This window comes from Nycticebus coucang, chromosome 18, assembly GCF_027406575.1.
Source record: "Nycticebus coucang isolate mNycCou1 chromosome 18, mNycCou1.pri, whole genome shotgun sequence".
Taxonomy (NCBI): domain Eukaryota; kingdom Metazoa; phylum Chordata; class Mammalia; order Primates; family Lorisidae; genus Nycticebus; species Nycticebus coucang.
The window spans coordinates 55099679-55122726 of NC_069797.1; the positions used below are offsets into that span (position 1 = coordinate 55099679).

Here is a 23048-nt window from a genome sequence, read left to right on the forward strand (position 1 = left end):
TTGTCTGGAATCCAACTATGGGCAAAGGGTCAGTTCTCACAACCTTAGGGAGATCTTATGAAGGGGATCTCAGAAACTTGGGCTCTGTCAGCGCTGCAGGCAGGAATGTTTCCATCCCCTCACGTTCTTTCCTATTCTCCCCATGTGCATTTTTTTTTTTTTTTTTTTTTTTTTTTTGGCCAGGGCTGGGTTTGAACCCGCCACCTCTGGCATATGGGACCGGCGCCCTACCTGCTGAGCCACAGGCGCCGCTTTTTTTTTTTTTTTTTTTTTAACAAGGAAATAGCATTTAATGAACTTCCCCTCCATTTGGCTTCAAGCCACCAGGACACAAGCCCCTCCAACACCCTTAATCTTCTCTTTAGCTCTTCTGCTGAAGAATTTGGCCTTCACAATGACTGGCTGCTTTGGGAGTTTTCCCTTCCCCAGAACTTTGTAGTACCCTGATCCTACTACATCAATGATGGGAGCAACTCCTGTCTTGTTCTCGGCAGCATTTACCCGTGTCCGCTCACTGACCAGTGTCCACAATTTGTCAAGGCTGACAGTTGGGCAGTAGCTCTGGTTCCTCTTTAAGTGGTAATGCCTCATACCAACTTTCCCAAAGTAACCTGGGTTATATTTGTTGAAGTTGGTCCTGTAATGATGCATGCCACCAACATTACCTCGGCCTCCTGGGGACTTCCTGTGCTTGCCGATATGGCCGTGGCCCTGGCTCACGTGGCCCCGAAGCTTCCGGGTCTTCCTCAGTCTGGATGGCATGTCGGCAGCCCAGACAAAAGAGCTCCCCATTTGCATTTTCATGTGGACTCATGAAAGAGAAAGCATTGAAGGACCTGGAGGTAGGGGTGCTGGACCTGGGAAACTCTTTGGTTTCACCCCTCACAAAGGCAGGGCCCCAGAATCAGGAAGGCAGCTGGGACAGCTAGGTAGGATTGCATGAAGTCAGGCCACATTCTTAGAGCCCTGTTTCTGCTCTATGCAAGTCCTAGGTCTGTTTCTACCAAACCTAGTAGTGAGAGGTGGGCAGGGGGCTGGGGCTGTTTGTGTACAGTGACAACAGGGTCTGAGTGTGGGAAAAGAAGCCCCCTCAAGCAGGCTGTATTTGTCCATAAACACAGACTGCTCCAAGCTCCAGGGCAGGGAAGGACAAAGTAACTGGCCCCACTGGAGCCCCTGAGCTGCCCTAGTAGGGACACCTCTCCCTCCTCTCAGTACCATTCCTGTGCTGTATTCTGTAAACCCCAGTTGTAGCCAGGCAGCCCTAAGCTAAAGGACAGGTGCCTGCCCCCACTGTACCTCTGTGTGTGGCAGTGGAGAGAGGAGAATTGGCAGGAAAGGCCCTTTGTGGGTCCATGAGATGCTGTGTCTGTTTGTCCTATCCCATGAGGTCACATGAAGGGCCAGGACTCTGCATGGCTTCTGGATCTGGGACAGAACTTAAAGCCTGAGTGTGCCCCTTCTTGTGCCTGGGCTTCTTGGGACATGTGTGGGAGTGGATGTCCATCCTTGTGACTTTGTTTTGCTGTAACTCCATCTCCACTTCAAGTTAATGATTAGCGGGAAGCTCTGGGAACACCAGCTGTGATACTCCCAACTTGGATTGCCCTGGCAGGGGCTGTTTCCCAGAGTCCTGAGTGCTCAGCTGATGGGAAGCCCCAGCCTTGCTCCACCCTTTGGCAGTATTTACCCGTGTCTGCTCACTGACCAGGTGTGCTGTGTATAAAGGTAGAGGCTCCAGCTGGGAGGCCCACTTGTTGTGCCTCCAACCTAGGGCACCCTGAGCTATCACACAGCTGGCCCTGCTCTTTTCCCAAAATGTTGTTTAGGCACAACCAGCCAGAACATTTGTGGCCCAGTCCTAGAGAACTGTACCCAGGGTCTCCCAGAAGCCTGCTCAGGTAAGGGCCAGGTCCCTTGTCCCTCAAGAAGGCCCTGGTATAAAATAGGGCAAGAAATGGTAGAGCCATCTCTTTTAAGCCAAAGGAACAAGTTCCTGCTCTTGGGCTCCTTTGGAAATGAGGAAGTAGTCAAATGTGCCTGGAGTTTAGTGGGTCCTGGAACACCTCAAAATACCCTGATCACCTACCCACTCAGGATATTTTTGGTGGGCATTTATACTAGAAATCAGGCAAGCCCTGAGGTTTCTTTTTCTTTTTTTTCTTTTTTTGAGACAGAGCCTCAAGCTGTTGTCCTTGGGTAGAGTGCCATGGAATCACAGCTCACAACAACCTTCAACTCCTGGGGCTCAAGCTATTCTCCTGCCTCCGCCTCCCAAGTAGTTGGGACTACAGGAGCCCACCACAATGCCCGGCTATTTTTTGGTTGCAGCAGTCATTGTTGTTTGGCAGGCCCGGGCTGGATTTGAACCTGCCAGCTCTGGTGTATGTGGCTGGCACCTTAGCCGCTTGAGCCACAGGCACCAAGCTGAGCCCTGAGGTTTCAAAGACAAGTGATTGATGGTGGCTGTTTAGTACAACAGCCACAAATCTGGGATTAGCACTTTAAGGGAGGCCTCCTGGAGGCCAGAGGAGCTGAATGGGGGTGGGTGCTGCTGGGGTGCCTGCTATAGGAATCTGTAGGTTCCCTGGAGAGAAGGTCGAGCAGTGTCAAAGCCCCTTATGGGATGGGATGGCCAGGGAAGGAAGCCACCCGTGCCCTCCTTTCCTTGGCAGGGAGCCCCTGCCTTTGCCCTACTTGAAGCAGGAAGAGCTGCCCAACATCCCCAGTGCGGAGCCATCCTGCCTCGTGTTCCAGTACATGCTCTATGCAGCCACTCGCCAGCTGTGAAGCAGCAAGAGGAGACCCTCACCTACCTGAACCAGGGTACGCCGGGCCTAGGAAAGGGAAGGGGCAACGTGGGCAGCAAGCTCTGAAAGCCAGGCCCAGGGTGGGTGCCCTCTGCCCTGAGTGGGGCTCACACATCTCCTTAATTTCTCCCAGGCGAGTCATATGAGGTGCAGCTGCTGTGCAACCCCAAGCTGAGCAACGCCACTCAGTGCCCCTGGCTTCTGAAAGTCGGTACATCTACTCCTGGACTTGGCAGAAAGCTACCATCTTCACTGTGATGTCATTTATATATATATATATATTTCTTTTTTGAGACAGAGTCTCACTTTGACACCCTTGGTAGAGTGCCACAGCATCACAGCTCACAGCAACCTCAAATTCTTGTGCTCAAATGAGTCTCTTGCCTCAGCCTCCCAAGTAGCTGAGACTACAGGTGCCCACCACAATGTCCAGCTATTTTTTAAAGATGGGGTCCTGCTCTAGCTCAGGCTGGTCTCAAACCCCTGAGCTCAGGCAATCCACCTATCTTGGCCTCCCAGAGTGCTGTTATTAAAGGCGTAAGGTACCACACCAGCTTTGTGATGTCATTTGTCAAGTAGAGCCCTCTCAAGTCCATCATTTAAACTGACCCTTACAATGGCTCAGTGTAGGCAGGAATTATTGAGGAAATAGGTACAGAGAGCTGAAGTATTTTCTGAAGGACACAAAGCCAGTCAGTAGCAGAACTGAGATTTAGGAGTACATTTATACATTGTTATTCACATACACGACCTTTTCTCGAAAATTTATCTATTTAGTCCCTTTTCGTTTTTTGGCCGGGGCCGGGTTTGAACCCAGTACCCCTGGTATATGGGGCCAGCGCCCTACTCCTTGAGCCACAGGCGCTGCCCCCTTTAGTCCCTGTTCTATGCCAAAAAATGTTCTATGTGCTAGAGATTCAGCCATGAAAAGATATAGGTTCCTTCTGCCAAAGGCTTACATTCTACTAAGACAAAAAATTACGCAGATTATGTGCAATTATAAATGATGATATGAGGCCTGGCGCGGTGGCTCACACCTGTAATCCTTGCATTCTGGGAAGCTGAGGCAGGTGGATTGCTTGAGCTCAGGAGTTCAAGACCATCCTGAGCAGGAGTGAGACCCTGTCTCTACTAAAAATAGAAAAAACCGGCCAAGCATTATGGTGGGCACCTGTGGTCCCAGCTACTCAGGAGGTTGAGGCAAGAGGGTTGGTTGAGCCCAAGAGTTTTGAAGATGCTATGAGCTATGATGACACCATGACATTCTACCTAGGGCGACAGAGTGAGGCTTTATCTCAAAAACAAAACAAAAGAGCAAATAGTCATACATGCTGCAAAGAAAAGGGTATAGAGTGACTAAGGGTATAGAGATGAGGAAACTGAGGCTCAGGAAGTCTATAGTACTTCCTCGTATCATGGTGTGAGTGGCAGATGGGCATTTGAACAGGCATTTAATGATTCTACCCTGTTTCCCCGAAAATAAGACAGTGTCTTATTTTAAGGTGTGCTCCCAGAGATGCGCTAGGTCTTATTTTCAGGGGACGTCTTATCTTTCCTGTAAGTAGGTCTTATTTTCGGGGAAACAGGGTACGTCCTAATGCCTCCTGGGGGTGAGAAGAAAGCAGGATAGGGAAAGTTGGTCTACCCAGGCATGAAGACTGGTTCCCCTGGCACCCTCTGACCTGTGCACCACGCCCTCCTGTGACTGCAGAGTGTGGTGCGAGTGATGTTCCACGATCCACACCTGTAGTACATGGAGCAGCAGCAGCTGGAAGGGTGGAAGTGCAGCCGGCCTGGGACCAGATCTTGGACATCGGTGAGTAGGAAGGGACGAGGGACCCTTCAAGCCCACTTTCTGGCTTGGAAGTCCTTGTGGACTCAGAGGGCTGAGTCTTCCTCCCTGCTTGCCTGCAGATGTGCCACTGTCTGTGGGGGTGATGGATGGAACCCCAAATATTGCCCTCACAACTTAACACAGTGGAGTTTCACTGGGACCCAACCAAGAGGACCTCCCTCTTCCTACAGGTGAGCCTGAAGCTGGAATTGGGAGGAGGTGGGAGGTGAGGTAGGGGCTCAGAAGGCGTGGCAGCAGTGTAGGTGAGAAGGCAAGGGGGCCTGGGCAATAAGGATGATGCTCTGCCAGAAAGTACCTTGAAGAAAAACTACAGATAAATGTTTATCAAATCTCAACACAGGGAAGGACTTGTTAAACATTAAAGCAATGCAAGAAACTACAAAACACAGGGCGGAATTTAGCTTCATAAAAAGTAGTGGTCTGAAATACACAGGCAAAATTAAAAGGCAACATCAAAAGAGACAAGTATTTGCCACATATGACATACAATGTGTTGTATCATTAATATATAAAGAGTTCTTATAATTAATAAAAGATCAATAGAAAATTGGGCAAAGGATGTGAGTAGATAAATAATTTATATGGAAAAGGGCATAAATTGCCAAGAAATGTAGACAGGTCAAATCCACACAGAGAAAAACTAGTTAAGATTCCATATATGGCCGGGTGTGGTGGCTCACGCCTGAAATCCCAGCACTCTGGGAGTTTGAGACTAGGTGGCAGATCACCTAAGCTCATGAGTTTGAGACCAGCCTGAGCTAGAGCGAGACCCTCTCTCTAAAAACAGCCGGCATTGTGGCGGGTGCCTGCAGTCCTGCTACCCGGGAGGCTGAAGTTGCTCTGAGCTATGACGCCATGGTACTCTATTGGGGGCAACAAAGTGAGAGTCATAAATTTGTAGGTCATCTTCACACAGGGCTGGGATAATCTTTTCTGTATCTTTCCAATTTAAGTACATGTGCTGACAAAGCAAGCACTAATGTTTATATTCTTTTCTCTTTCTTTCCTTCCCTCCTTTCCTTTCTTTCCCTTCTTTCTTTCTTTCCCTTTTTCTTCTCTCTCCCCCTCCCTCTCTTCCATTTTTCTTTCCTTCCTTTTACAAAATAGGGCTCAAACCTTATTTATTTATGGGGTGGCACCTGTGGCTCAAGGAGTAGGGCACCAGCCCCATATACTGGAGGTGGCAGGTTCAAACCTGGCCCCAGCCAAAAACTGCAAACCCCAGTCCCCAAACTTATTTATTTTTCTGAGACAGTCTCACTCTGTCACCCTGGATAGAGTGCTGCGGCATCCCTGCCTGGGCCTCCCGAACTGCTTGGATTACAGGCATGAGCCACCATGCCCAGTCCCAGGAATAAAAAAAAAATTTTTTTTTTTTTTTGAGACAGAGTCTTATTTTGTCGCCCTTGGTAGAGTGCTGTGGGAGTATGATGGTCACAGCAACCTCCAACTCTTGGGCTTAAGCGATTCTCTTGCCTCAGCCTCCCAAGTAGCTGGGACTATAGGCGCCTGCCACAACGCCCGGCTAATTTTTTTGTTGTTGTAGTTGTCATTGTTTGGCAGGCCTGGGCCAGGTTTGAACCCACCAGCTCTGGTGCATGTGGCCGGTGCCCTAGCCGCTGAGCTACAGGCACAGAGCTGCTTAAAAAAAAAAAAAAAGTGCTGCTAGCATGAACATCTGGCATGTATATCTTTGTGTACTTATCAAACGCTGCTGATGGATAAATGCACTGAAAGGGATTTCTGGGTAAAAGAATATGGACATTTTTTTCTTTGCCCAGAGAAGACAGGAAGAAATAAATTTGCATGTAACAGTAGCTATCTCTGAGAGGTGGAGTTATGAGAGATGCCTGTATTCTTCTTTATACATTTTCAGTATTTTCCACACACTTTGCACATTAAATACATCGAACGGTACTTGTCACCACCTTTTTGAGTGCCCACCATGGTCTAAGTACATGAACTAGAAGTTAGGCAGGTGTGACACAATTCCAGTTTGGCTACTTCCCAGCATGAATCTTGCCTAGGTCCCATAATCTCTGTCAGCCTCATTCTCCTCACTGTACAGGTACCCTGTTAGCTGTTCTTCATGAAATCTGGGAGTGCTGTAGTGGGCAGTGGGTGAGAATGGAGGGAGTCCCTGCCTGCCCTTAGAATCCTGCTGCCAGGCAGGACACAGAGGCTGCAGGCTGTGTGGGTTGGAAGGCCAGGAAGGCTGCCTGGAGTAGATTGCCAGATTTGCAAATAGAATACAGGATGTCCAGTAAAAGTAGAATATATATATATTTTTTAAATTAGAATTTCAAATAAATAATTTTTTAGTATAATAATTTTTTTTTTTTTTTTTTTTTGTAGAGACAGAGTCTCACTTTATGGCCCTCGGTAGAGTGCTGTGGCCTCACACAGCTCACAGCAACCTCCAACTCCTGGGCTTAAGTGATTCTCTTGCCTCAGCCTCCCGTGTGCTGGGACTACAGGCGCCCGCCACAACGCCCAGCTATTTTTTGGTTGCAGTTTGGCCGGGGCCGGGTTTGAACCCGCCACCCTCGGTATATGGGGCCGGCACCTTACCGACTGAGCCACAGGCGCCGCCCCAGTATAATAATTTTTTACTGTGTCCCATGCAATACTTGGGTCAGATGTAAGTAAGGAGAGGTTCCTGGGTTAGAGACCTCTAGAGGGCTATGCTGATATGTTGTGCTCATGACTAGGGTGGCCTTGGTGGGCCAGTGGGTTCACTGATGGGTGAGAAAGAGCTGCCTCCAATCAAGTCAAGCCTTGAGACAAGAGTCTTAAGCTGTCTCCCTGGGTAGTGTGCTGTGGCATCACGGCTCACAGCAACCTCCAATTTCTGGGCTCAAGCGATTCTCCTGCCTCTACCTCCCAAGTAGCTGTGACTACAGGTGCCCACCACAACTCCCGGCTATTTTTTTATTGCAGTTCTCATTGTTGTTTAGTAGGCGGGGCTGGATTCAAACCTGCGAGCTCAGATGTATATGGTTGGCGTCTTAGCAGCTTGAGCCACAGGCTCTGAGCTCTCTTGCTTGATTCTTTAAAGTACTTTAATACCTGGCTTAGTTTGCTCCTTATCCCATAGCCATGGAGCACCATTGAAGGATTTTGAACAAGGAAAAGAATCTAATAAAGTGATGCTTTAAAAATAAATGCCATTCTTGCTTCTGTCTCTTGGTTCTTAAAAAGAAAGAGACAATGCTTAGGGATTGAAAGTTGCTGTGGTAAGTGGCTGACAGGTGACAGGCAGGTAAGTAACATGTAGGTGGCACCTGGAGTCACCCTGCTTTCTCTTTGCTTCTTCTCCACTTCAGGCTCACTGCATCAGCACTGAGTTCGGAAGAAAGGTAGAGAGAGAGGTAGGGCATCCCTCTTCACCTCCAGATCGACACCTTCAAGCCCAGTGACAAGGGACTTCTGCCAGAGCACCTGCACTCAGCTGGCTGCCTCATTAAGGTGTTCAAGGTACAGGCAGCTCTGGGGCCCCTTTTTCCTCTCATGCAGAGCTATTACCCTGGCTCTCTGGCTGTGTGGGTGCTGGCCCTGCTTTGCTTTGCTCAGTCTGCTGTACCCCATCTCTGTTTCTTTCTCTTTACAGAGGGTGAGGGGGCTAAATCTCTTTCTCAGAGCCCACAGTAGAGTCTGGGCTCTGAGAAAGAGAGGCACAGAGGGGCCTCTGAGGCTTTGTTGTCACTCCCCTTGAAGCCCAAAGGAGCTAATTGGAAACTGAAAACTGACCGGGAGAAACAAGTCTCAGTGTGCCTGTGAGAGCATTGTTTTCTTGGAGGTGTGTGTTGGGACAGCAAGAAAAAGAGGGGAGATTTAGACAAAAGATCCGTAGTGTAAAGATGGGGAAACTGAAGCCACAAGGACTATGACTGCACTGGGCTATCACAGCCCCCAGGTGATCTCTGCTTCTACAGAGGACACCCGCTGCCCTGCTGTAGTTTGAAGCTCCTGGGAACTAATACCTTTCAGACTCGGCTCTTGTGTCCTGCTATCGCCACCATCTCCCTGTGAGTGATGCTCCCTCTGCCTGGCTGGATGGCTTTTTCAGGGGCCTTTCCCAACTTCTCCAGACCTGCTGGCTATTTGGTTCTTATCCCTTGTGTTGAAACTCAGTCTACTGGTCAGAGCCAAGGCAGGTCCCTTGTCAATTCTGAATAGACAGATGGAAGGAGGTGAGCAAAAAGCCACCGCTGCCCTTGGGACACCAGCTGTTTGTTTGCCCACAGTGTTCACCATGGCTAGAGCCTCACCAGCCTTTCTGCCCTCTAGCTCTGATCTCCCCTAACTCCTGCAAACTCCTGTCCCCAGAGAGGTGAGTAGGGATGAGTGCCTTCTATCAGCCCATGGGGGAAGCTGCAGGGTTGAGCTTCTGGATGAGCATGCGGGCACAGTCCTGGGGGAAGGGCTAGTGAGGGGCAGAGACTGGATGCCCTGCTCCTCCTCACAGGCTTTGTTCCTCATCACCATTTGCTTTGGACACTTTGGGGTGTAGACCAGCTGAGGTGAGTATTTCCCTTCCAACTCCCCAACCACTGTGCCAAAGGCTTCTCAGAGGCTTCATGTCACTGATCCAGGATTATCCAGGACAGGGTGGCCCTGCCCCCTCGTGGCCAGATATGGCATGGCCTCAGATCACAATTTACCAGACAGGAGCCTCCCCCTCTGAGCGTTGGAACTTCCCAAGGAGGGGCTGTTTGCATTCTCCCTTGTTCTCAGGACCCCCCTCTTTCTGCCTCAGGATCTGAACCCTGGAGCTACCATCTCAGAGACGCAGCAGTGGTTACATCAGTTCCGGTTCTCTAGCTACTGCCAGGTGCTGGCCAATTTCACTGGTGAGGCTGTCATATGGCAGGGACTAGACCAGGAGCGGACTGAGGGTGGTACACTCAGGCAGGAAACCTGCCTCTGTCTTGGCTTGTTCTGTGCTCTTTAACATTTCTTTCTTTTTTTTTTTTTGTAGAGACAGACTCTCACTTTATTGCCCTTGGTAGAGTGCTGTATCATCACAGCTCACAGCAACCTCCAGCTCCTGGACTTAGGTGATTCTCTTGCCTCAGCCTCCCCAGTAGCTGGGACCACAGGTGCCCGCCACAACGCCCAGCTATTTTTTGTTACAGTTTGGCCAGGGTCGGGTTTGAACCCACCACCCTTGGTATATGGGGTTGGCGCCCTACTCACTGAGCCACAGGTGCCGCCCCCCCCCCTTTTTTTTTCTTTTGAGAAAGAGCCTCAAGCTGTCACCTTGAGTGGAGTGCTGTGGCATCATAGCAACCTCCAACTCTTGGGCTCAAGCGATTCTCTTGCCTCAGCCTCCCAAGTAGCTGGGACTACAGTCACCTACCACAACACCTGGCTATTTTTTGGTTGCAGCCGTCATTGTTATTTGGCAGGCCTGGGCTGAATTTGAACCAGCTTAGGTGTATGTGGCTGGCACCTTAGCCACTTGAGCCACAGGCACCAAGCCTTTTTTTTTCCCCCCAAGACAGAGTTTCACTTTGGCACCCTCGGTAGAGTGCTGTGGCGTCACAGCTCACAGCAACTTCAAACTCTTGGGCTCAAGCGATTCTCTTGCCTCAGCCTCCCAAGTAGCTGGGATTATAATTGCCCACTACAATGCCTGGCTATTTTTAGAGACAAGGTCTTACTCTTGCTCAGGCTGGTCTCAAACCCATGAATTTAGGCAATCCACCTGCCTCAGCCTCCCAGAGGGCTAGGATTATAGTCATGAGCCACTGTGCCCAGCCTGGGGTCTCTCTCTCTCTCTCACTCAGGCTGGTCTTAAACTCCTGAGCTCAAACAATCTACCCACTTTGGCCTCCCAGAGTGCTAGGATTACAGGTATGAGCTACTGCGCCTGGCTAACATTTTTTTTTTTTTTCCAAGACAGAATCTCATTTTGTCACCCTGGGTACTGTGCTGTGGCGTTATAGTTCACAGCAACCTCACACTCCTGGGCTCAAGTGATTCTCTTGTCTCAGTTTTTCATTTTTAGTAGCGACAGGCTCTCACTCTTACTCAGGCTGGTCTGCAACTCCTGAGCTCAAGCAATCCACCTGCCTCAGCCTCCCAGAGTGCTAGAATTACAGGCATGAGCCACTGTCCCTGGCCTTGGCTAACTAACATTTCTTAAGGATTAAGAGTTGCCTGGTACTATGCTAGGCTCTCCTCTTATAATTTATATACTACCCTTTGAGGACAGGGCCCAGAGAGGTTGAATAACTTGCTCAAGGACACATAGCTAGCATGTGGTAGAACTGGGATTTGATTGAAATCAAGTCTGATTCCCAAGTCTGGGCATATTAGGCTATCTGTAGACTAATAGTCTGTGTCCCTTGCCTCCCATCCCCCTGCCTCTTCCCTCCGTCTGGATCTGCTGAAGCTTACCTGCCAGGACTTTATCCAGATCTGTGGGGCTGCAGACGGGATCCGCCTTTTCATTACTCTTAGAGCCAGGTGCTGGGCACTGACAACTGGGTCCCCTCCTCACTGTAATGGCTCTTACCAACTCAGCTAGGAAGTATATTTCACAGAATGTTCAAGCCAGAAGGCATCTTAAAGACCACTTAGGCCTATTCTTTTTCTTTCTTTCTCTCTCTTTTTTTTTGGATTTTGGCTGGGCTAGGTTTGAACCTGCCACCTCTGGCATATGGGACCGGCGCCCTACTCCTTGAGCCACAGGCGCCGCCTCTTTTTCTTTTTTTTTTTTTGAGACAGAGTCTCAAGCTGTTGCCCTAAGTAGAGTGCTGTAGCGTCACAGCTCACAGCAACCTCAAACTCTTGGGCTTAAGTGATTGTCTCACTTCAGCCTCCCAAGTAGCTGGGACTACAGGTGCCCACCACAATACCCAGCTATTTTTTTGTTGCAGTTGTCATTGGCCCAGGCTGGGTTCGAACCCACCAGCCTCAGTGCACGTGGCCAGTGCCCTATTCACTGAGCCATGGGTGCCAAGGCAGTCCTATTCTCTTTTATAGAAGCAGCAGCTCGGGCCCAAGGACAATGACCAGTCCAAGGTCACAGAGCAAGGCCTGCAGGGCTGGGCTGAAAAGTTTAGACTCCTTTGACCTCCTCTTTCCATGGCTTCCCCACCCACCTGCATCACTTAATTTCTGGGTTTTTGCCCCCCCCATCCCTCCCTCCACCAGGTCTAACATCCCTAATAATTATTTAGTGACCTCCCTTCTTATTATTATTTTTTTTTGTAAAGACAGAGTATCACTTTATGGCCCTCGGTAGAGTGCTGTGGCCTCACACAGCTCACAGCAACCTCCAACTCCTGGGCTTAAGCGATTCTCTTGCCTCAGCCTCCCTAGTAGCTGGGACTACAGGCGCCAGCCACAACACCCAGCTATTTTTTTTTGGTTGCAGTTTGGCCGGGGCCGGGTTTGAACCCGCCACCTTCTGTATATGGGGCCGGCGCCCTACTCACTGAGCCACAGGTGCCGCCCTGACCTCCCTTCTTAGAGACCTAGGAGGAAGTCAGGGTCTCTTCAACAGAGGGGAGCTAGAAATAGAAGCTTAGTTACTTCAGGCATGAAGGGCTGATACATAGACTGTTTTCTCGGCCTAGGCTTATCTGTCACCAGCTGACTTTGCACCTGGCTCAGGAGGCCTCTAGGTAAGAGAATGAGGTTCCTAGGAACCCCAACACAGGTGAGGTGCTGGCTTCTCTCCAGAAATTCAGTATGTGGTTACATGAAACCTCTTATGGTCTGGGAGAGGATGATGCTCCACCATTACTTGGACCCAGAATGCCCTCCTTGGGATTCCCCTGCCTTTTACGACATTAGTTCTCTCTTTCCAGAATTTCTTATTGGGTTCATCCCACCATGTTCTACACCTCCACCCAGACTGACTTTGTCATCCCATTAGTATGTGGGATCAGAACATCATCTATTTGGGTTTCAGTCATTCATATGTGGGTGTCCTACCTCTATAAACTAGAGGTTCCCGAGAAGCCTCCCCAAATGTGAGAGTTAACAGGTGGGGTAGATTTATAAACTTTTTCCCCTTATTTCTCCCCACCCCCATCTCTGTGCTGCCCACTTCCCCAGGCTTTTATCAAGAGATTTCTCTGGATGAACTGGGTGCTGTAGAGCTGATGGGGAAACTGGTTGAGCTTCTGGCCCTCTCAGCCAATCAGATACATCGCCTTTTCCAAGGCCCTGGGGGCATCCTCGTTCTCTTCAGTGACCAGGTAAAAGGTAGTTCCCTCCAAAGTCCTTGAGGAAGCCTTGATCACTCTTCCACCTTAGATCCAGGGTTCTTTTCTGATCCAAGTTAACTTTTCCATGTCATTGCTTATTCTGTTTGGCTCTAAGAACAGAGTTGTCTTCATGACCACTTCTCCCTTACAGGTGCTCTGGAATCTTTTTTTTTTTTTTTTTGCAGTTTTTTTTTTGGCCGGGGCTGGGTTTGAACCCACCACCTCCGGTATATGGGGCCAGCGCCCTACTCCTTGAGCCACAGGAGCTGCCCGGTGGTCTGGAATCTTAAGGATGAATCATACTTTGTGGCTGTGGTGAAAAAGGTAGGGATTTTAGAGTGAGAGTAGATCTGCCTGGCCCTAGAAAGGATAAGACCATTTAGAATATGTTCTGTCTTCTGAATGAGAATAAATGTTCTTTGAAGGTCTGTGTGCCGGGGTAGCTGTGTCTCGAACCACTGGTAAACATCTGCTGAATGCCAGCTTTGTCTCAAAGGGAGAGGAATTAACATAGCTAAAAGTTATTTATTGCTTAGGAAAAGTGATTGAATAAATATATTCTCATGAAGGTAAAAATACTCGTTTCTGTTGTTAGGAAGTTTATTACAAGGGAAGGTAAGGCCTTCATTCTTCTTCCCCTCCCCTAAACAATCATACAAGGCAGAGGGGCAGGTGCTTCCTGGGTATCACCTGGTATAGAGCACCTCTGCACAGTCAGCTTATTTAGATGCTTGCCTTCCCATCCCTCTACTATGCCAGAGATGGTCAGCCTGGTTATACAGTACACAAGGAAGCTAGGAAGAGGCTAGAAGAGGTATACAGTACACAAGGAGGCTAGGATTTGAAATAGGGTTAGAAGAACACTTTGGTGTGGCAGATGCATTGTAGGTTGCTTAGAGGTTGGGAACATGCCTCGTCCCAGTGGTGCCCTTTTTATTGCTTTCAGTGCAGAATCCAGATGGCTACTACTTGGTCCTGACTTAAGCCCAGGAGAGCTCAGCTGCAAGAAGAGTTTGATGCAAGCCTGGTTCTCCTTATTCAGCAGATGCCTCGTTAGTACCCTCAGCTGACTCACCAAGCTCCAGGTGAAGAGCCAAACTATATTGCATCTTACCTCAGGGAGGCGACCAGTAGCTTTCAACCTCACTTTTCTTTCTGCTTAGCAGCAATGATTGCTGGAACCCTGGACACAGCCTCCCTTGCCCATTCTTCTGAGCAGGCAGGCCAATCTCGTAAGAAAAACTGGCAGTATGGATAAGGAGCTTTTACCGTAAGCAGTGTTGGATGCTAAACACTACTGAGTGTGTTAAAATTTCATCTTCAAGTTTAAAGAAGTAAAAAAATAAAAAAAATTAAAAAAGGTAATAAAGTAAAAATAAATCATGGGTCTAGGACGATAGAACAAAAAAATTTACTTACCCTTTCCTTTTTAAAAAGTTTTAATACTCGGGAGGCTGAGGCAAGAGAATCGCCTAAGCCCAAGAGCTGGAGGTTGCTGTGAGCTGTGATGTCACAGCACTCTACCAAGGGCAACAAAGTAAGACTCTGTCTCAAAAAAAAAAAAAAAAAAGTTTTAAAAGTTAACTTTACAAGAGGGACTTTACCTAACAATTGCAATCAGTGTAACCTGGCTTATTGTACCCTCAATGAATCTCCAACAATTAAAAAAAAAAAAAGTTTATTTATTTTTGACTCGGTGCCCATAACTCAGTGGTTAGACCACCAGCCACATACACCAGGGCTGGTGGGTTCAAACCTGGCCCAGGCCTGCCAAACAACAATGACAACTATAACCAAAAATAGCCAGGCCTTGTGGTAGACACCTATAATCCCCGCTACTCGGGAGGCTGAGGTAAGAGAATCACTTAAACCTGAGAGCCACAGCGCTCTACCCAGGGCAACATAGTGCGACTCTGTCTCAAAAATAAATAAATAAAAATAAAATAAGTTAACTTTAAAAGTTAATTTTAAGTTAACTTTAAAATATATGTATATATATATTTTTTTTAGAGACAGAGTCTCACTTTGTCACCCTTGGTAGAGTACTGTGACATCACAGCTCACAGCAACCTCCAGCTCTTGGGCTTAGGCAATTATCTTGCCTCAGCCTCCCGAGTAGCTGGGACTACAGGCACCCACCACAATGCCCAGTTATTTTTTTTGTTGTAGTTTGGCTGGGGCCAGGTTTGAACCTACCACCCTTGGTATATGGGGCCGGTACCCTACTCACTGAGTCATAGGCGCCTCCCTAATCTTTTATTCTTTTAGGTCTTAAATCTTTCTTTATATTTAAAGGTCATAAAATAATCCTATTTTCCATGCCTGTGCATTTTTTTTTTTTATTTTTGAGACAGAACCTCAAGCTGTTGTCCTGGGTAGAGTGCTGTGGCCTCACAGCAACTTCCAAATCCTGGGTTTAAGCGATTCTCTTGCCTCAGCCTCCCAAGTAGCTGGGACTACAGGCACCAGCCACAATGCCTGGCTATTTTTTGGTTGAGTTGTCATTGTTGTTTGGCAGGCCCAGGCTGGATTTGAACCCACCAGCTCTGGCGTATGTGGCTGGCACCTTGGCTGCTTCAGCTACAGGTGCTGAGCCCTTTTCTTTTTTTTTTTGAGACAGTCTATGTTGCCCTTTGGTAGAGTGCTATGGCATCACAGCTCACAGCAACCTCAAACTCTTGGGCTTAAGCAATCCTCTTGCCTCAGCCTGTCGTTTGGCATGCTCAGGCTGGTTCGAACCTGCCAGCTCCGGTGTGGTTGGCACCATAACCATTGAGCTACAGGTGCCAAGCCATACCTGTGCATATATTTAAGGGTTTTGGTTTCCACTTTAATTCTCTCAGTTTATTATTTTTTTTTGTAGAGACCAAGTCTCACTTTATCACCCTTGGTAGTGTGCTGTGGTATCACATCGCTCACAGCAACCTCCAACTTCTGAGCTTAGGCGATTCTCTTGCCTCAGCCTCCTGAGTAGCTGGGACTACAGGCACCCACCACAAAGCCCGGCTATTTTTTTGTTGCAATTTGGTTGGGCCTGGGTTTGAACCAGCTACCCTCAGTATATGGGGCCGGCACCCTACCCACTGATCCACAGGTGCCGCCCTTGGTTTCCACTTTAAGGTCAATAATCCACATGAATTGTTCTGCTTCCCCCACCCCTCAAAATCTTATTATGAAAATCACTAAAAATGCAGAAAAGTAAAGCTCATAGGGCATGAAGTGGAAGACAAACCAAGGTACCCTCTTAAAAATACTTGCATACTTTTTTTTTTGAGACTGTCTTAGTTTGTTGCCCTCGGTAGAATGCTGGGGTGTCACAGCTCACAGCAACCTCAGACTCTTGGGCTCAAGTGAGTCTCTTGCCTCAGCCTCCCAAGTAGCTGGGACTACAGGCACCACCACAATGCCTGGTCTTGCTCTGGCTCACAGCAGTCTCGAATTGGTGAGCTCAGATGATCCACTCGCCTCAGCCTCCCAGAGTGCTAGGATTACAGACGTGAGCCACCGCGCCCAGCCCATAATTACTTATTGATCATTTATTACTTACAGATCATCTTTGGTGAGTCTTACACCAGACAGCCTCTGGCTAGAGAAGGCAGGAAAGGCAAAGGCTCCAAAGACTGGCTGAACTGATTAAACAACAGATGGGAGAAAGAGAAGTCTGCTTATCTGTTCCTTTTTTTTTTTTTTTTTTTGAGGCAGAGTCTCATTCTGTTGCTCAAGATGGAGTTCCATGGTGTCAGCCTAGGTCACAGCAATCTCAAACTCCTGGGCTCAAGCAATCCTCCTGCCTCAGTCTCTTGAGTACCTGGGACTACAACAGGGACCTGCCACATGCCTGGCTACTTTTTCTATTGTTAGTAAAGACGGGCGTGTGGGTGTGGGGGTAGGGGTGTGTCTCTATGGCTCAAGCTGGTCTCCAATTCCTGAGCTCAAGTGGTCCTCCTGACTCCGCCTCCCAGAGTGCTAGGATTACAGGTATGAGCTACTGTGCCTGGCCTGCTTATCTTTTTTTTTTTGGAGACAGAGCCTCAAGCTGTCACCCTGGGTAGTGTGTCCATGGCATCACAGCTCACAGTAACCTCCAACCCCTGGGCTCAAGCGATTCTCCTGCCTCAGCCTCCCAAGTAGCTGGGACTACAGGCACCCACCACAATGCCCGGCTATTTTTTTTGGTTGCAGCCGTCATTAATGTTTGGCCAGCCCAGGCTGGATTTGAACCCACTAGCTCAGGTGTATGTGGCTGGCTAGCCACTTGAGCCACAGGCGCCAAGCCCTGCTTATCTATTTCAAAGACTTACTAAGTGCCTCCCTTAACAGTTCTGAGCTGAATGACTTCATGTGGACAGCGGAGCAGACACTGCTTTCATCCCTGGGACTGTGTTGCCTTTAGGTGATGATTGAAGGCTATGGTCTTTACATTTTGAAGGACACAAATGAATGACACACATTGTCAGTGATTCCAGAGTCTACACCCAAGGGGTGTCATGGCAGGAGAGATAATGTGAAATTTAAATCGAGGTTGCTGATTTGGCTCCACTGCTCATTTCTACCCAAAGGATAGTAACCCTGGGTAGTGCCTATAGCTCAGTGGCTAGGGCACCAGCCACATACACCAAGGCTGGAGGGTTCAAATCTGGCCCAGGCCAGCTAAAAACAATGACAACTGCAACAACAACAAAAACGCTGGGCGGGTGTCTGTAGTCCCAGCTACTCGGGAGGCTGGGGCAAGAGAATCACTTAAGCCCCAGAGTTTGAGGTTGCTGTGAGCTGTTACGCTACAGCACTCTACCCAGGGTGACAGCTTGAGACTCTGTCTCAAAAACAAAAAACAAGGGTGGCACCTGTGGCTCAGTGAGCAGGGCGCCGGCCCCATATACCGAGGGTAGAGGGTTCAAACCCGGCCTCAGCCAAACTGTAACCAAAAAACAGCCGGGTGTTGTGGTGGGCGCCTGTAGTCCCAGCTGCTTGGGAGGCTGAGGCAGGAGAATCTCATAAGCCCAAAAGCTGGAGGTTGCTGTGAGTCCTGTGACGTCATGGCACTCTACCGAGGGCGGTAAAATGAGACTGTCTCTACAAGAAAAAAAAAAAATTAAAAATTAAAAGGATGATGTGCCATTATCTCATTTTCTCTTCCTTCTCCGTAAAGTAGATAACTCTTATCCTCATCTTATCAATAAAGACATAAGGGTTAATTGCTTGAGTTCATACGCGGTGAAAGGTATAGTTGGAAATTCAGCCAATCTGACTTTTTTTTTTGTAGAGACAGAGTCTTGCTTTATGGCCCTCGGGTAGAGTGCCGTGGCCTCACACAGCTCACAGCAACCTCCAACTCCTGGGCTTAAGTGATTCTCTTGCCTCAGCCTCCCGAGTAGCTGGGACTACAGGCGCCCGTCACAGCGCCCGGCTGCCAATCTGACTTTTGAGCTGTGTATTTAACCATGATGCTACTCCATCTTCTCCTCATCAATCAAGGTAAGGACAATGAATGCTCTGCAGCGATAAGGGACTCAGGTTGAGTTTTTTTTTTTTTTTTTTTTTTTTTTTTTTTTTTTTTGTAGAGACAGAGTCTCACTTTATGGCCCTCAGTAGAGTGCTGTGGCCTCACACAGCTCACAGCAACCTCCCAATCCTTGGGCTTAGGCGATTCTCTTGACTCAGCCTCCCAAGTAGCTGGGACCACAGGCGCCCGCCACAACGCCCGGCTATTTTTTTGTTGCAGTTTGGCCGGGGCTGGGTTTGAACCCGCCACCCTCGGCATATGGGGCCGGCGCCCTACCCACTGAGCCACAGGCGCCGCCCTCAGGTTGAGTTTTAACCATCAAGTTAATTTAGATTATGTCTTCTGTGTTTCTTGAGGGCAAGTAGAGTTCAGGATATTAAATAATGACTATTAAAAGTGTTATTAAATGAATACATATTAAGGCTATTAAAAGGGATTAAAAAATGTAAGGATACCAAAAAAGTCCCTTCACTCGGCCTTAGGAGCTTTGCAGTTCTAAGGTTTAAGGAAGTTAAGAATCACAGCTCCAAGTCAGGTTATTTCCACAGGAAAATGAAAAGTCTTCACAGCTTATTTCCTTTAATTATATCATAAAACAAAATTAGAACATACAGGAAATAATAGTTACATAACAATTTACTTTATATATTTATATATAAAAACATTTTTTTTAGTCCAAAGATTTTTAAAGCAAAAGAAATTCTCTACTGCCACCTTAGATTTTATTTTAAATAACCCCCCACCCCTATCCTCAAGTGCCGAAAGTATTGGTGGAAACATAGTCACTTGGACAGCTAATGGAACCTGGTGTTAAGTCACCTTATAGGGCACTGTGTCGCCCCCAGAGATTGGCTAAGCATTTGGAGCAGGCCAGGTGGAAAAACAAGCAAGCAGCAGTTCCCACAGATTGCAGCACTCCAGGGTAGGCCAAGTTGCTAGGAAAAGCAGGGATCAGACCATGCCAGTCAACCAGTCTCTGCATTTTACCCTCTTAGAAGGGGTGGCGGTTTGGGGTGCAGGGATGAAACAGAGCCCGGTTTGAAGGTAAAAATTTCTCTAACAGCACCATTTACCCATCCATCTCTGTCCCCAAGCAGAGTCTTAACAGGTATGGGTGCTCCTCACAGTTCTCTGAGCTCTGCACAGGACACATTACTTAGGTCTGTGCTCTCAGGGTCACTGGAAGGTGGGCTAAGAGCAGCTGGGAAATAGATGTGGAAACAAATCCTGGGAATCCTGGGAGGAAAAAGGAGATGGCCAGAGTGGGAAGGATGTAAAGGCCAAGTCATAAAACAGGAATAGAGAAAAGCAAAATTAAAGCCTCTCCCTCACTACAGTTAGCCTTTGGAGTGGGCAGTCACAAGACACTCAGGGGTCAGCTCTGAGAGCTGCAGCATGGTGAGAAGGAACACAAGTAACTTTTGATGAGCATGAAACCACAGACATTGTGTATGTGCCAAAAGGCTCCAGGAGTTAGAGAATTGGTGGGTAATTTGAAAGTGGGGTGAGCAGGGAAGTAAGAGAAGAAATCACAAACTCATCCCTTCCTGCACTTGTTAGAAATTAACAGTCATCAGTAAAGTACAGATAAATTATTCTTAAGGGAAAGAAAAACTCATGGAAACCCTGGAAAGTAACAGCAAAGGCTTCGCTTATTCACAAGATCTAGTATATTGTATTAGGAAAGAAAATCATTTCTTTAGGGGGAAAAGATAAAATTAGGTTTAGGATTTCTAAGACGTCAGGTTCTCATTCTCTAGTGCCATTAAAAAAAGAACAGAATGACTTTAGGTGCTAAGAAGGTTTAGGTCAAGGTAAAAAAACACAAACAGGTGTGTGAGCAGCACTTTAATAAGAGACAATGACAAGAGAAACTTAATGGGGCTAATTTTCTTTTTCCACTGCAACAAAAAAGACGTCACTTCAAAGATTTCCCTTGCTTCTTAGGGCATGGCAGAAGATACCTCTCTTCTCCCATCTTTTTTTTTTTTTTTTTTTTTTTTGGTACTGTATGGCCCTCAGTAGAGTGCCGTGGCATCACACAGCTCACAGCAACCTCCCAACTCCTGGGCTTAGGCAATTCTCTTGCCTCAGCCTCTCGAGTAGCTGGGACTACAGGCGCCCGCCACAACACCTGGCTATTTTTTGGTTGCAGTTTGGCCGGGGCCGGGTTTGAACCTGCCACCCTCGGTACATGGGGCTGGCACCTCCCATCTCTTTCTAGGGTTAGGATTCTCACGCTGCCTACCTGTTCTATCTACTATCAAAACCACACCCAGATCGAGGGAGTTCTTCAGTGATGCCAATATCCACCCACTGGGATGACTCTGGTGAAGTGTGTAGAAAGGGCATGGAGATCATTAGATGGAAAAGAAAGCAAACACATCCACGTGTGAGGCAGTTGTTGGTATATATTCAGGACAGGTGTCGCACCTGAGACAAAGTACTCCAGTTATATAACTAATTCTTTACATTGAATCCCATCTGCCATTTCCCATGCCAAGTTTTCAGAATCAGACACTAGAAAATATATAGAATAGAAAGGGTCACTGATACAGTTTTGCTTGCTCATGATTCTTTTTCCTAAAAAGGTAATAAAGCACTCTGGCCAAGGAAGCACTGAGACTCAACATCTGCAAAAGGAACTCAACAAGGACTTATTCAAAAAAACACGTGGCGGAGATGGAAGAAGTGCATATGGACTTTCTTTTTTTTTTTGTAGAGACAGAGTCTCACTTTTATGGCCCTCGGTAGAGTGCCGTGGCCTCACACAGCTCACAGCAACCTCCAACTCCTGGGCTTAAGCGATTCTCTTGCCTCAGCCTCCCGAGTAGCTGGGACTACAGGCGCCCGCCACAACGCCCGGCTATTTTTTGGTTGCAGTTTGGCCGGGGCTGGGTTTGAACCCGCCACCCTCGGTATATGGGGCTGGCGCCTTACCGACTGAGCCACAGGCGCCGCCCCATATGGACTTTCTTAACATCCATATGGGAGCTTGTCTAGCAAAATTTTTTTCTCCTGAAAATTAAGTGTAACTCTCTTGGGCTCCAAAGATTCACTCAAACTCAGCTGAGAGGTTATGTACTAACTTTCCTAAGGACGAAAAGCTCTGCATAAATAGAACTGATCAATTCCTAAGAAAAAAAACTGATCAAACAGGTAGACCTGACTTGAAGGGGAAGCTGCAGAAGTCCTTCATGCAAAAAACTCACTTGCCTCACATGGTAGTTTCTGGCAGGTGGAAAGTTTGTCCTCAGTGAGAAGGGAAAGCAAGTGCAACTGGTGCTTGCGCTTAGCCATGTTCTCTGCTAGAGAATCAAGACCTCAAGTTAGGGCACTTGGATATAGCAATTACAGTCAAATTGTATTCCCAGATTATCTCGGTTTATACCCTATTGACATGGTCTTGGATAGCTTTCTGTATCTTCCATTCATATAATTAATATTTATGACAGAAATGAAGGTGAGGAGAGGCTAGGACTTCATATTTCCCCCTTTCCTCCTGCTTTAGAATTCTTTGGTCCAAGATCATAGTAAGGGGAGATAAGTTCTGCCTCAAGGCCTCCAACAAACATCCTGCACTTCTCAAACAAGACTTAGCTAATTTGCATTGCCTGGTTTGAGATGTTTAAAGATCCTAGAATTGGTGGGCAGACAGGTGGCAATCTTCTTTTTTTTTTTTTTGTAGAGACAGAGTCTCACTGCACCGCCCTCTGGTAGAGTGCTGCGGCGTCACACGGCTCACAGCAACCTCTAACTCTTGGGCTTACGCAATTCTCTTGCCTCAGCCTCCCGAGCAGCAAATCTTCTTGTAAAATGTTCCAGAGTAAGAGCATACCACTGAAAAAGTCTGTTTAGCAAGAAAATACAACAGGGATATAGAAACATCTCATTAAATATGCACATAAGGGCTCAGCACCTGTAGCTCAGTGGCTAGGGTGCTGGCCACTGGCCACGTACACTGGGGCTGGCAGGTTTGATCCTGGCCTGGGCCTGCCAAACAACAATGACAACTACAACAACAACAAAACATAGCCAGGCGTAATGGTGGGCACCTGTAGTACTAGCTACTTGGGAGGCTGAGGCAAGAGAATTGCTAAAGCCCAAGAGTGTGAGGTTGCTGTGAGCTGTGAGGCTACAGTACTCTACAGAGGGTGACATAGTGAGACTGTGTCTCAAAAAAAAAAAAAATGCACATAAGGAGGGAAACGGTAAAATAGAGCAATTTCCTTTAAGCCATTCCTTTCAATGGTGACAACTGGCTTGAGCAGACAGTGACTTTCTGTACAATAAACACTCGGTGGCCAAGAAACACAGTTACATAAAAATATACTGTCCACACGGGCAGGCTGAAAATCACTCTTCTTTCCAATGACACTTTCAAACTGCCTAACAACTTCAAACCAAGACAGCTTCCAGCACTTACTTTCTTTAGGCCCCCATGGCATTAGTAAGCTATCAAGCCATTAACAATGCATTTTAATTAGAAGATTAGAAGAAAGAGAAGAATTTAGCTACCGAAGGATTATGGGTATGTTGAACTATTCAAATAGTGTGGAAAGCCCAAAATAAAGCATTATAAATTTACCAGGTTTCTCTCTAAAATGTCTGATACAAGAGGTATGACTTATGTCTGGTAAACCAACATAACGGAT

The 23048-nt window shown here is 47.6% G+C and overlaps 1 protein-coding gene and 1 non-coding gene across 2 annotated transcripts; both read right to left on the bottom strand.

The window, feature by feature from the left end:
• Window positions 1-309: 309 nt before the first annotated feature.
• Window positions 310-762, bottom strand: LOC128570386 (60S ribosomal protein L27a-like). Its single transcript, XM_053569462.1, has one exon. It carries the CDS (start codon window positions 760-762, stop codon window positions 316-318), a length of 447 nt encoding a protein of 148 aa, XP_053425437.1. The 3' UTR covers window positions 310-315.
• A 4777-nt stretch (window positions 763-5539) lies between these two features.
• On the bottom strand, window positions 5540-5642 carry LOC128571396 (U6 spliceosomal RNA). Its single transcript, XR_008375818.1, has one exon. It is a non-coding gene; the product is annotated as a U6 spliceosomal RNA (small nuclear RNA).
• Between the last annotated feature and the right edge of the window lie 17406 nt (window positions 5643-23048).